The sequence below is a fragment of the Neopelma chrysocephalum genome, unplaced genomic scaffold (genome assembly GCF_003984885.1).
Source record: "Neopelma chrysocephalum unplaced genomic scaffold, ASM398488v2 Primary Assembly neopelma1_319, whole genome shotgun sequence".
In the NCBI taxonomy this organism is placed as follows: domain Eukaryota; kingdom Metazoa; phylum Chordata; class Aves; order Passeriformes; family Pipridae; genus Neopelma; species Neopelma chrysocephalum.
Genome location: NW_020897981.1, coordinates 648,601 through 662,732, shown reverse-complemented (window position 1 = coordinate 662,732; position 14,132 = coordinate 648,601). Strand labels below are relative to the sequence as shown.

At 46.4% G+C, this 14,132-nt stretch overlaps 1 protein-coding gene across 1 annotated transcript; it reads left to right on the top strand.

The window, feature by feature from the left end:
• The first annotated feature begins 336 nt into the window (after positions 1-336).
• Positions 337-13,197, top strand: DNAJC18 (DnaJ heat shock protein family (Hsp40) member C18). The gene is made up of 7 exons (XM_027705103.1): positions 337-454; positions 531-676; positions 2,022-2,207; positions 5,195-5,307; positions 6,576-6,685; positions 8,525-8,697; positions 12,193-13,197. Exons 1-7 carry the CDS (start codon positions 417-419, stop codon positions 12,315-12,317), a joined length of 891 nt encoding a protein of 296 aa, XP_027560904.1. The 5' UTR covers positions 337-416; the 3' UTR covers positions 12,318-13,197.
• Positions 13,198-14,132: the final 935 nt, after the last annotated feature.

The window sequence follows — 14,132 nt, the reverse complement described above, 5'->3', positions numbered from 1 at the left end:
CCAGGGCAGTGGGCACAGCCCCAAGGCTGCCAGAGCTCCAGGAGGGTTTGGCTGATCCTCTGGGGCACAGGGGGTGACTCTTGGGGATGGGCCTGTGCAGGGCCAGGGGTTGGACTGGATGGTCCTTGTCAGTCCCTTCCAACTCAGGACATTCCATGATCCCATGACATCCCCAGCACTGCCATCCCGCTCTCAGCACTGTCCCGGCACACGCCGTGCCCGGTCCCACACAGGGTCCCCCCGCCCCGGGGCCGCTATGACGTCACCCCCCGCTCCCCTCAGAGCCGCTCATTACGTCACCGCCGCGCCATGACGTCACGCCGCCATTCCCGGCGGGGCCGCTCCCGGCAGCCCCCGCGCACAAGATGGCGGCGCGGGGCGGCGGGCGGTGAGCGGGGGCGCGGCCCCGGGCAGACATGACCTACACGGCCGAGCAGCTGGACGGGGTGCGGCGGTGAGCGGGGCCGGGGGGCGGCGGGGAGCGGGGCCGGGGGAGCGGGCCCCGGGGATAACCGTGTGTCGGCCGCCAGGATCAAGCGGTGCCGGGACTACTACGAGATCCTGGGCGTGGGCCGGGACGCCGGCGAGGAGGAGCTGAAGCGCGCGTACCGCCGGCTCGCCCTCAAGTTCCACCCCGACAAGAACCGCGCGCCCGGGGCCACCGAGGCCTTCAAAGGTGAGGGAGCTCCGTGAGGGGCCCGGGGGGCTCCGTGAGGGGCAGAGCGGCCGCACCCGCAGAGGCCGCGGGTGCCGCGGACACACCGGCGGCCACACAGAACCCCCCTGCGGCTCGGCAGGGTTTGCATTTTCCTCTGCAAAATACAATATTTCCATCAGAAACCGAGGGAAATGTACCGAGAACTTCTGAGGGATTGTGCAGTGGCACGAGGTGACAGGCCAAGGGGGAATGGGTTCACACTGACAGCGGGGTTAGATGGGGTATTGGGAAGGAATCCTTCCCGGTGAGGGTGGGGAGGCCCTGGCACAGGTTGCCCAGAGAAGCTGTGGCTGCCCCTGGATCCCTGGAAGTGTCCAAGGCCAGGTTGGATGGGGCTTGGAGCAACCTGGGCTAGTGGAAGGTGTCCCTGCCCATGGCAGGGGGTGGAAGGAGATGATCTTTCAGGTCCTTTCTAACCCAAACCATTCTGTGATTCTGTGAAAGGTTCAAAACAAGGCTTGGAACGAACACTGGCCATGCAGGAGAATGGGGTGTTGTGTAATCAAAAACTGCTCCTTGTCAATAAATTTATATGTATATCTATGCAAGCATATAAAATTTAATCCAATATGCTGTGTCTGGACTTTTCAGAAAAATTGCAGTCCTGTATTGACACTGTTGCCATCTAAACTCTTGCATCCTTTGCCCTTTCCATGCTGTGTTGCAGCACAGCACGAGGAAAGCAAGTGATTCATTCATAGTCTGTTAAGGATCTTCTGAAGGGCTTTTCTTTGTTTGTTTGTGTTTGGGTTGTAGTTCTCAATGAACTTGTTCTGTCAGAGATCAAAGAGGAAGATGAACCAAACAAATACTTCTGGGTGGTTGGATGTGAAGTGTGAAGTAGATGTGCTACACAGCTTCAGGAGCACCTCTGCCAGCAGGAAAAACTTGGAATATTGCTCTGCATTTTAATTAGTCTCTCCAGTTATTAACTTTGTGTTGACTGTGTGTGGTATATGGAGGTGCAGGGCTTGGTTTGAGCTGAGAAAACGTTACATTCTCACCCAGTTTCTTGGCTGAAGTGGAGACTCACCTCAGTTTTATGAATATTTCAGGTCTCTCCATATACTTTAGCACTTTCTCTTGGCATCAGTGGCAGCAGGAAGTAGTTTCCATCACAGGTAATTCCAGTGCTGTAACACTTCTTTTACAAAGGCAGTTCTTTCAAAAGTGACTCAATCTTTGGTCAAGCATGACTTTTCTATGCTTGTTTGGGTTTGGGGGTTTTTTTTTGCTGCACTGCTTATAAAAGTCAGAGCTCTGGAAATGTTAATTAAAATGCTTGTTTTAATTCTCTCTCCAGCAATAGGCAATGCTTTTGCAGTTCTGAGCAACCCTGAGAAGCGACTGCGATATGATGAACTGGGAAGTGACCAAGAGCACGTCAGCACTGGCCAGGCCAGGCACTACAATTACTACACAGAGTTTGAAGCAGACATTACACCAGAAGAAATATTCAATGTGTTTTTTGGTGGGCATTTTCCTACAGGTCAGTGGTTTTGAAGTGCAGTGGGCTGACACTAAACCCGAGGGAATGGCTGGAGCTGTGTCAGGGCAGGCTCAGGTTGGATCTCAGCAAAAGGTTCTTCCCCCAGAGGCTGGTTGGGCACTGCCCAGGCTCCCCAGGGCAGTGGGCACAGCCCCAAGGCTGCCAGAGCTCCAGGAGGGTTTGGATGGTGCTCTGGGGCACAGGGTATGACTCTTGGGGATGGGCCTGTGCAGGGCCAGGGGTTGGACTGGATGATCCTTGTGGGTCCCTTCCAACTCAGCATATTCTGGGATTCTTTAAACCATAAAGGAAGGTCACCTTCCATTGGGACTGCTCATGGAATTGATTATACATCTGAAAAGAGCAGAAACCTTTCTGGAATTGTTTTCTGCCTTTCTTTTATTCCCTCCATCATCTGAAGCCAGTGGTGGTGTGGGAGATAAAATAAGGTGTGAATGGGAAGGGATCAGAGGTGTCTTAGGTGATGGCTGAACTCACTCAGTCACCTCAGAGGTCTTTTCCAACCTTAACCATTCCATGATTGGGTTGTACTTGAGGCCCCTTCCAGCATTCCAGGCCGGCATGGCACAGCTGCTGGAGTTGTGGTCTCAGTGCCTCTATAAGCAGGGAAGTTCCTGTGCCTTTCTGGCACGTTCCTGTGTGCTGGAATGAAATTCAAGCCTGGGAGCTTGGCAAGTGCTCCCTGCCAGGATAGACTGTCCGTGGATATGCAGGATCCAGTAACACAGAAGTGGAGCTGCACCTGTAATAGCTCTGGGCATGTCTCAGTCCAGCCTTGGCTTTTGTATTTATAGGAAAAATAGAAAGATACCACAAGATCTGTGGATTAAAAGTCAATCTGAAAGGTGTGGTGAGCTCGAGGGTGTTCCTGGCAGCATCTAAGGAGTTGCTTTAGCATTCCTGTAAACTTTTCCCCTCCCAGGTGTCACATAAAGTCACATACACACCACTTACTACGGCCTGAAGCCACAGTTACTTACAAGCTCCCCATAACCTTAGTGTGAGTGGTGCATCTTGCAGCCAAGGGACCTCAGGTTGTTCCCAAATTTGCATCAGTAAATGTGCAAAGTGAGCCAACCCCAGCATGGTGTAATTCCATCCACAGTCTGCAAGTTTTCCATTCCTGGCTGTGCAAGGAATTGCACCTGTGTGTGCCTTTTGTGGAACATTGCCCTCATGGAATGGGACTGCTTGGTAGTGTGGGGGACAGGGATGCTTGGAATTGAGGACAGGAAACTGAGGAGCTGCAGGAGGAATTTGGGTACTGGGCATGGCAGGTTTGTCAGGGAGAGTGGCACAAAGGAGAAAATGGGAATTTTGAGCCAAATGGCAAAGAATAAGGAAAGAAACAGGTATTTCATAGTAGTTGGTGTTGGTAGTAAACAATGGTTTCCTCGCCAAAAAAGTGTGTGGATCTAAATTTATGTACATTTTCCTAATGTAAAAGTAAGTTTTAAGTTATGGAAAATTACCATTTTAGCAATTTTCCAGATAGGGAAAGTCCTCACAGATTCTATTTAGCAAGAGAATTGCTAGTAAGTGGTAGTTGATATAAAGAGAACATTTTTAAAACTGTTGTAGCACTAAGTAGGACTTGGCCTGAGCTGAAGTTTGTGCTGGTGTTTGTTTTGTGACACCTTGCTGTCACCAGGCTCTCTGGAAATCCAAATCCAAATTAGAGGTGTTGGTGTCATCTCATTTGTGTGGTGTTTGTGGGCAGGTTTATGGCTTTGTTTTTACTGTGCAGTTTTCCTCTGTGGATGTTCAGTGGAAAAATATTAAAAGTTAAAATGTTAACTGTGATAAAACTCAAAGGAGACTCCACGTGGCACAGTTCTAATGGGGAGAGGCTACAACTTTAATGTCCTTCTCATGAAAAATAAATGCACATGGATGGAAAGATACTCCTGGCAGAAATTCTTGGAGAAACTTGGAATTTGGGATAACTCTTTTCTAGGCACCCTGTAAAAGCCATCCTTCTATTCCAAAACTTGCTTCTTTTTTCGTAGCTTGATAAAATACTGTCTTTATTCCAAAATGAAACTTTTTCCTCCTTGGAGACAGCCTGGCTTGGATCACTGTTGGAGCTCTGATGGCACACATGCCTTGGAAAAATCCTTGAACAAGCAATGGAACAGAGGTTTAACACAACAGCAAAGGTCACCTTCGCCCAGGTTTCTTGTAGAATTCCTTGGGAAACTCAAAAAAGGACAGTGGAAGAGTATAAAATAATGTGACATCTTTTCCAGGGCTTAAAAATAGATTTGCATTTCTGTTGTGATGATAAGCCATAGATTTCCAATTCTCTAACACAAAGGCATGCTGAATTTCAAAGGAGGAGAGCAAAGCTATTATTAAGATATTCATATGGTGATAAAATCAGAGTTAGAGCTTCAAATCGAAGCAGCACATGCAATTCTTTCCTCATTTTAGAATTTTTAAAAATAAATCAACTGCATTCCACGTGCAAGAAAGGAAATCCTGAATTGTTCTCCTTTTTTCACTCGAAAAGCTATTTTTTTAAAATCTCTTTGCTTATGATGAAATAATTAAGTGAAACCATTAATGGCTTGAAGGCAGAGGAAATAGAAATGAGTAGAAAAGCACATTCAGTAATTATGGGAGGCTGTAATTCGTGGCCTGAGCCTGGAGAAGCAAATTCATTTTCCTGCCACAGCCTTGCAACTGAATGTGACAAAACCAGCATTAAAATATGAGATACAATCATAAAAATCAGAACATGTCTCTGCAGTTTGATTTAAATTAAGATGGACTTGGGGCACACTTTACAATTTCTCTGGTAGGCTTTTTGAAATGACATGTTGTTTTGTCATTTCAATCAGAGGTTGGCTGTGCTTTTTAGTGTGAGGTCTCACAAATGTAATCAGGCTGTGTAGTGTCAACAGAATTAAACAGAAGCTGAGGAGTACAGGTGAGTGCCATGAAACATGACTTTTCTTTTACAGGAAATATCCACATGTTCTCAAATGTAGCCAGAGATGCACATTATTACCCACGGAGGCACCGGACTGAAAGGGCATGGACACAGGAGCAGGAGGAGGAAGACAACAGGCCACAGGTAGCCAGGAGGAGGGATCTCCTGGGCTTAAATATCTCACCAGGGTGAGGGAGACCTGAAGCCAGGACAAACCTTCCCATGCTTGAGTGCTCACTGTTTATTCTCAAGGACTGCACCCACAGGGGATGTTTTTTATGTGGCTGGATTGGCTTTTATTAATCACTACTTTAAAGATACTTTGTATTTGTAGGATTAGAGGCTTTCCAGTTTCTGTCATCCAGGGGTTTGCTGCTGCTGCTTTTTTCGAGCTCTAATGTTTGGTAATCCAAAATTTAGTCCAAATGGGGCCTGGTAATGGGTGTGGAAGCACTGGCTTTTGCTGTTTGTCCTCAAGGTGTATTTAAGCCTTCAGTGAATGAGCACCCAGATGCTGCACAGGCCTCTTCCAGCCCAGGGCGGGATGGCTCTGGGATACATTTCTACCAACTGAGACCTCCAGGTGAGACAGGGTGTCTTTTGTTGCCAGTGCACATCCACATGTGCCACCTGCCTTGGCACAATCTCCCTCTGGAGACCGTCTGTTAACCTCAGGGGGTCATTCTCCAAGGAAGATGAGTTTTCCCTTGTGAGTCTCTTAGCCTCTGAAAAAAAGAAACAGATACAACTGACAGCAAACACAGGGCAAATAAATTCCACCTACATCAGGAATCCTCATTGTTATCCCAGGGCAGAGGGCAAAGCCTGAATAGGTGCATGCTTTATTTTCCTCCTCCTAGCATTTTAGAAGCCAGTTTAGAAAGAAATCAAAAAGCAGGAGGAAAGATCTGTGTTTTCTCTTTGATACTTTTCCACTCTTTTGTTGCATTTGCATCCTGTCCCAAGTTACAGCACGTGTGGTCTCTTAACCCTTTACTGCTCAGCCATTTAATCCAGTGCTTGAACAGAGGGTGAGATCTTTAGAATGGGTGTAACAAGCTTCATAGAGTGCCTGGAAAGCTATAGAACATGGGAATTGCAGTGTGTTCCTGCAGGTTGGATTGTCAGCTGGGCGCTGACAGTGCTGTGGGTGTCTATTGCCTTGTGAAGGAAGGGGTAGAAGAAAAGATAATTGAAAGAAAATGGTTGTCAAGAGATGTCTGAGATTATTAATAAAGGTTATTTTGAAATTACAGTGTCATCCCTCTCGAAATCCCAAAGTACTTCCTCTTTTTTTCAGTTTACATGTAATACATTGTTGATCTGTGATAGATAGCCTGTTTTCTGTGAACAGATGCCTCTTTTTCCATCTCTGTCTTCCCTTGGCTACTAATTCTTGTTGTTCTTTTCAGAATTCCTATTCTGCATTTATCCAGTTGATGCCAGTTTTCATCATCATAGTAGTGTCAGTGATAACCCAGCTGATGGCCACCAACCCTCCCTACAGCTTATTCTACAAGTCGTAAGTGCTTTAAAAACACATTTTTCTGTTCTTGCTGTTTGCAACATGGAGGCAGAAGGAAGCTGGATTTGATAGCAGAATTCATGTTAATGTTCTGCTCTTTCTAGCAAGTGTTATCAGTTCATAAATAGGGAAATACCAACAGTGTGCCCTGATGAGTTCCTCTGAGCTGTGAAGTTACCTGTGGTGAGCTTTATTGCTGAACAGAGAGAGGCACCAGACCAGAAACCTTCCTCAGCTGGTGTGAAATGGTTTTACACTGTGATACGGGAGGATAAATGTGGGTGTAGATCAGCCTCTGGTCTGCCCAGCCCCTGGAATCTGTGGACCACCACTGAGGTTCCTCTGGAAAGCAGTTAAATAATGAAGCCTGTGGTTTGCAGTATGAATCCAAATCTGCTCTGGAGCATGAATTCCCCTGGAAGCTCCACAAATCATTAAAGCCTTGAAATGCCCTGGTTTGATTTCTGTAGAGGAGCAGGACCCTGGGGAGCTGGTCAGCTCTGGAAGCAGAAGGACCACCACCAGAGCTGCTGTAATGTGAGTTTGTGAGACAGAGGAAAAAACAGTGCTGGGAGGAAGGAATCTCTCTAGTGGGAAAGAGCTCACCTTCACCGGCTCTTACTGAGCCAGAAGTAGGATTGGCAGGTTTTGGGGAACCAGCAGAGAGCTCCAAACACACCCCTTGCTCCCTTCTAGGAGTAAAACTCCTCAGGTCCAGGTCTGTCCCCTCCCTCTGCTGTCAGAGTAGCCCAACACCCCTCATCATTTTGCCACAAGATGTCAGTGTGAGGCCCTCGCAGAAGAGCAGGAGGGTGGTTGTTTTTTGGGTGGTTTTTTTTTTTTCCAGGGAGTGTTTTTGCTATCTACCAGTCCCATGTGGAACCTCCCACGCTGCCCCCACAGCAGCTGATCTCTCCTGCTTTTCTTCACTGCCTCCCCTTCTCCTGCTGGTGTGAGATAGTCAGGCCTGAGCCTGGCACACAGTTAGGCCATTTCTCTAAATCATAGCCTTAAAAAACAGCTTAAAAACTAGAAGAATTTGTTTCTTTAAAGAGAGTGGACACCTCTGAGACAGCGAGAGAGTCCAGGAAGAAGGGGCAAACAGGATTCCATTGAGTAGAGTGTAACCTTTGTGTTTTGGCTGCCTGCCTCTGTCTGTGGGCAGTGATTTGAGCAAATGCCTGGGTATCTTTGCTCAAATAAGGAAATTCGGTCTAAGAATGGAGTTTGATCCAGTGGCCGAGTCAGAGGGGCTAATTCTTCCCCACTTTGCTTACTGATGATTATAAAACCCTGAAGAAAAGTTTAATTAGAATCTCCCCTGCTAATTTTTAGTTCTATTAAAGGATCCAGAAAACAGGAAAATCCAGATCCGATTGCATTGTGCCCCAAGTCTTTATAATCTCTACCTTAGTTATCAATCCCCATGGATTTCTGGACTGAGTTTGCCAGGAATCCCCAGCAAACAGAAGGAATTGTCTGGAGAGTTCACAGTTAAAATTTGCTCTGACATTTTGGAAATGTCTTGAGCGAGCTGTTGGGAACAAACACAGTATTCAGAAGGGGCAGTGTCAGTTCTTTGTAGGTATTTCCAAACATTAGATATTTTCCTGTGGTTTTAGCAGCGGGTGGATTCTGTTTGTAATGTGCAGCTTGCTGTGTCCGAGACTTGTAATTTCCTTACTTGGATGGATGAGGGAGCCATAATCCTGCAGAAATTAACTGTAAAAACATGGCTCTAAATACTGTCCTCTGGAAATGCCAGTGTGGAGAAACAGCTCTTGATTTCTTTAGGGTTGAACTGCTCTAACATCTGGTTTCTCTGTGTGCCCACAGGTCCATCGGCCACGTCATTATCAGAGAAACAGAGAACTTGCAGGTGCCTTACTATGTCGATAGGAACTTTGAGAAGAATTATCAAGGAGCAGAACTCCAAGAGCTCGAGAAGACTGTTGAGAAGGATTACATAGACTATATTCAGACCAGCTGCTGGAAGGAGAAACAGCAAAGTAAGTTCTTTCTGTCCCAGGTGTGTGCCCACAACCCGCCGGGGGCTGGGCGGTGGCTGCGCCTCACAAAGTGCTGCCGGTTTTAGCCTCAGTTTCCAAAGCTCACAACATCTCAACCTTGCCCTGCTTTGAGGTGTCTCACATCTGCTCTTAACACTGAATTGGCTTTTCTTGAAATCTGTCAAAATACATTTTAAGTGATGAGTGGAAAGTAGATTTCACCATTTGAGACGTTTTTTTCCGCTCAGTTTTTATGCTCCAATAACCTTAAGTGATGATGTTTTCAACATAGAACCCACCACGTTTATCTAGCCCTGACAGATGGTTAGGCTAGAAAAGATCTGGAGACATCACCTATTCCATGTTTCCTTTGCTGGAGCAGACTGGCTCCATGAGAAGTTTCTCTGACTTTTTCCTTAAAACTTCCCCTGTCCAGGTGCTCTCTTGAGTGGGCTGTGTTCCTGGTATCAGTTTTCAGAGCTGTGCTTCCGTGCTCAGTTTGTGTGTTATTTGCATTTTCTATCTTTAGATGAGTTTGAGATCATGTTTTTCACCACAGTCAAGTCTTTTAAAAACAAGAATTGAGTGCAGGAAGGGAGAACACAGATGTGAGCATTCAAAATCGTTATTCTCAATCAGCCATGAGTCACTCAGTGATGTGAATAAAAGCATGTGAACCTCCTATTTTAAGGCATTTTACCCACATATTGCATTACTTACCTATTAATTACTGCTAATCTGGTTCACTGAAAACAGAGCAAATCCCTGCTTCTTTGGCAAATAACAAAAATAAAATTACAAGGAGTAGCTGATGTTGGGATGTTGTGACAGATTTTTTTCAACTAAAAAACTCGTCACCTTTAAATGAGTAAACACAAAGTGCTGCTGTGTATAAAGGAAACTGGAACAAGTTGTGTCTGTGAGAATGTTCAATAGCAAACTGCTTTTACACGCTGGTGGGGCTTTCTAAATCACTCTGTGTGAAGCAGTCCTCAGCACACTGCTAGAAAGTGCCTTTGCACTTGTTTTCAGTTTCTTTACCAGTTGCATCATTATGGAAACACAGTTTGTCCAAACAAGACTTGTTTAACCCTACAGAAGAGGTAACAATAGTGTTGCTGACTCCAAACTCTTTACAGGTTTTTCATGGGAATGCTTGTTTTGGTTCAAAACTTATAAGTTACCAATCCTGCTTTAAAGAGAAATAAACAGACATACACTCTGAAGTTAAAAAGGAAAAGAATTCGTAAGACCACAAAAATCCTGAAGTTTTTGGTGTGCTTGACTTGTGACCTTTGAGCATCTGTGGGTGGCAGGAGCAGCCTCTAAGTGTAATTTGGCTGTTAATACTCATAAATGTAGGCTTGCTATAGGGAGAGAGCTTTTCTTGCACAAAAATCCTTTTAATTGATGTTGTGCAACTGAAAGTTGTCTCTTTCATGTAGACCTGGAGCTAAGGAGAGCCAAGCCCCAAAATAAGGACAGAGTTTGGGAGTCTAAGAGAGACCAGTTGTCAGATAGGGGGAGATGATCCAGCAGGGAATGCCAAGTGCCTGCCAAGCCCTGCTCCTCCAGAGCTCTGTACATTTAGAGATTGTGTTAGTCATCCATCTGCAAATACATTTACAGTGTCCACAATTAGCAGTAGCCTGAGGACACCACTGTAATTCAAACTAAGCATTTTCAGGGTGATTCCATCCAGACCAGTGAACAGGTAAGGGGCACAGCTGAGGTTGGGCTCACTTTGTAAAAATAAACTGTGAATATGGTGTGGAGTGCTGGGGACAAGCTCTGGAGATGTTGAGGCAGTTCTTAGTCAGCTGTTGCTCCACAGCATTGGTCTCTTAATCCTTGTTGAAGTGTTTGACTTAGTGTGCTCAGCTTTTTGTCAGTTGAATGCCTATTAATAGTACATTTGTTGTGTTTACTGAGGGTGCATTTCTCTTTAGCACCAGCAAAATGGACAGAGATGAGTTACTCAGGAACAGTTTGGTTTTAAAGTCCTTGATTTTATGACTTGGAAAGTGCTACCTGGTGTTCAACAACTTGAAGGAAAACTTTAAAAGTAACAGGTTGGTATCTTGTTCAGCCAGTTGCTTTTATAGTGCTGCACCAAGCAGGAATCCCCTTCTCAGCAGAGCAGCATGTGAAAGCTGTGTGTGCTCTGGGTTTGGGTCTTCTGAAACCTCTGGCACAATTAAGTACAAAAACCAGATCCCAGGTTTTTACAGGAATGTTTCAGCTGGGATAGCACAGTTGTAAAGTGAGGCTCCAAAGAGCTCTGGGTCACAAAGAGGCAACTGAAAACAGAGAGAATCAGGATATGTGTCATAGAATCATGGGATGGTTTGGTTTGGCTTGGAAGGGATCTTAAAGCTTATCCAGTTCTACCCCCTGCCGTGGCAGGGACACCTTCCACTGTCCCAGATTGCTCCAAGCCCTGTCCAACCTGGTCTTGAACACTTCCAGGGCTGGGGCAGCCACAGCTTCTCTTGGGCAACCTGTGCCAGGGCCTCCCCACCCTCACAGCCAAGAATTTCTTCCCAATATCCAGTCTAAACGTAGCTGAAATGCAGTATTTTAGGATGTCCTTAAAGAGAAAAGTTCAAAGGAACAACTCTGTAGAAGATTGAAACCCACAAGGAGCAGATGTGATGGAATAAACCCTGTCAAAAATGCAGGGAATAATTTTTCCCAATTGGATAAGTGGAAACTGAGATTCTCCACTGCACAATTCCAGGGACTCTGGACTCAGAGACAATTACCCAAGTCTGGTTTTGCTGGAGGCTTGTCAAGGCTGTGTGCCCAGCACTGCCTGAGTGGCATTTGGGTTATAAACCTGTCAATGGGTTCCTGCTCTAAAATGAACTGTTCGTGCCTGACAGTTTGTGAAGCTTCTCAGTAAGTGGGTGGAGGGTTAAATGGCTTTAAATTTTGGTGGGACAGGGACACAGGACGTAAGGCATGAAAGGACCTATTGAAGTTCTTTCCACTCTGAATAATTTTGTGAAATGAGGGGCTTGTGAGGTGTATAAAAGCTCTTTGAAAAATTGAGTGTCATCAGGTAGCCTGTGCTTACGGAAAGGTTGACCTTTTCAGAAGTAAATTACTGCTGTTCTCCTCAGTGCATCTAATCCTGCAGCTAAATTATTCTTCAGGGAGAAAGCTATATTAAGATTTCCTCAGCTAATCAGCAAAAGAAACTTCTCTGAATTACTGGGGGGAAATAATTTAAACAATGGGATTATTTCAGTTTTATGTTGCTTTTGAGAAGAAGGGGAACAAATATGCAAAGTACATTTGAGATTGTTAATGAAAGGGCACGGAGGCCTTTCAGACAAGTCCCTCAGGTAACTCTTCACCTCCCTGGATTCAATACCCAGCAAAATTAGAATTAACAAGTGCCACAAGGATAACAAAGCACTGAGAAACAGTTCTTTAAAGGAGGCTCATGGCTTCATCCTAATACATCTTTTTTTTTTTTTCATCTTTCAGAGTCTGACTTGTCCAATTTGGCCAAGCTCTACAGAGATGAGAGGTTAAAACAGAAAGCAGAATCCCTGAAACTTGAGCACTGTGAGAAGCTCTCCAGTCTGATTGGGATGCACAAAGGGGGCTGAGCAGGATGCAACACGTTCCATAGTTTTATTTATTGCTGTTTTAAGTTATGTTTTTATTTTCCTTTGTATAAAAAGGGAAGGAGTCTATTGTAAGGAGTGGATATTGGAGTCCTTCTGCATGTACTGCAGAGAGGGGCCAGCACGAGCTGCAGAGCTGCTGTTTGCTGTAATATATCCTGTACATTAGATTCGGTTCCAAGGACCAGTGGCACTTTGTACATTCATTCCAGGGAGATTCTCTTAGTTTGGAACCCCTCTGAATCCAAACAGTGTGTGCTTCCCAGGAGAGCAAGCACATGCCTTGGCTTTCCATGTTTTCTGTGGAGCTGCAGTGCAGTGGATCCCATGGGCAGCGCTGTGCTCAGTGCTGGGTGTCAGCTCCCCTTCCCATTCAGCACCGAGGCTGCCCCTGCCTCCACGGCGCTGTGAAGGAATGTTGGGGTGGTTCCAGTGTCCTGTGCAGTGCTGAGGGCAGGAGGGACAGGTACCTGCCCCAGGTGAGCACCTGAGCACACTCCCAGCTCTCCCTCTGTCCAAGGGACTGTACCCTGTGCTGCTCCAAGGGAGGGCCGTGTCCATCCTGCTCCGTGTGACACCAACACGACCAAGAAGATGGGAGTGTGAACTGCACCAATTCCAGTGGCTGCAAAACTGTAAGGAAAGGACAACCATGTTGATTTTCTCATCTGTTTTCAGTGGCATATTTTGAAGCTGGCTGTTACATTCTGACTTGGATCTGCACACTCTTCTCCAGCTGCTCCAGGGGCCCTGCTTTTCCCGGTACAGTTCTCATGTAGCACATTTTTACTCTGCTGAGCAGTTATGAATGTTTCACTGTAGCCATCAGTATTGCAAAGAAAAAGACCCATGTGGTAGTGTCCTGTTTTGTCTTGATCCTCCTTTCCAACGTCAGGCCTTGAGGAGCAGTTTGAGGCTGGTTGTACCCGTGAGCAGCAGAGACCAGTGTTACTCCAGCTGAGCACCAGTTTCTCTGGTGGGTACCACGGGTGTGTGCCAGGCATGGAATGACCTGTTCTTCCAGGGTGGGGGGCTTGGGGCAGCCACAGCACAGCAACTGCTCCCCTCTGACCTTGGGAATAGGTGTCAGTGCAACCTGAGCAATGCTCTGGTGTGGCCCCATTCCTAAAACCTGCTGCAGGATGCACAGGTGGCCTTGCCTGAAACCTAGGGAGCAAAGTGCTCCAGAGTTTGGGAAATGCCAGGATTAAACCTGCCTTTAAAGCTTAGACTTCAGGTGTCCACGTGCCTGGTGGAGCAGTTTGTCCAGGTGCTCTGCTGAGGGGCCCTGTGGGCTGGAACTGGCACTGTGGGTACCACAAAGTGTCCCCTCCGTGTCCCTGTCCTGTTCACACAGCAGGGGGAGGTTGGGCAGCAAACAAATTTGGAGGAAAAGAAGCTTTTCTGGGGTGTGCACTGGAATTTGGGGGTCGTATCAGGGATTTGAGGCTTGGTGCTCCTGCACATGAGCCAGACACATTCCAGATGTGATGAGAACATTCCAAGTACAGCAGTGGTGCTGCTGTGGGGTGGTGGTGTGTCAAAAAATGGGGGGAAGCAACAAAGTAACTCTTAAAATTACATATTAGCATTAACATTTGTATCCCGGTTGTAGGAAACCTTATAGGAGCTGGTGGGAAAGTTGAGCAGAGTTGGTTGGGCACCTGGGATGGGAAGAGCACCAGTGTGCACCAGTGGGCATTTTGAGTGGGTTGGTGCCAGTCTGCAAAGGTTCATTATTCCAGGATGGGGGCTGGATTGGTTATTAAGGGTTGATTATTCCAGGATGGGGGCTGG

Coding starts and splice junctions, on each gene's coding strand:
- DNAJC18 (XM_027705103.1), top strand. CDS start 417: ATGACCTACACGGCCGAGCAGCTGGACGGGGTGCGGCG. Junction 455..530: donor CAGCTGGACGGGGTGCGGCG/GTGAGCGGGGCC, acceptor GTCGGCCGCCAG/GATCAAGCGGTGCCGGGACT. Junction 8,698..12,192: donor CTGGAAGGAGAAACAGCAAA/GTAAGTTCTTTC, acceptor TTCATCTTTCAG/AGTCTGACTTGTCCAATTTG.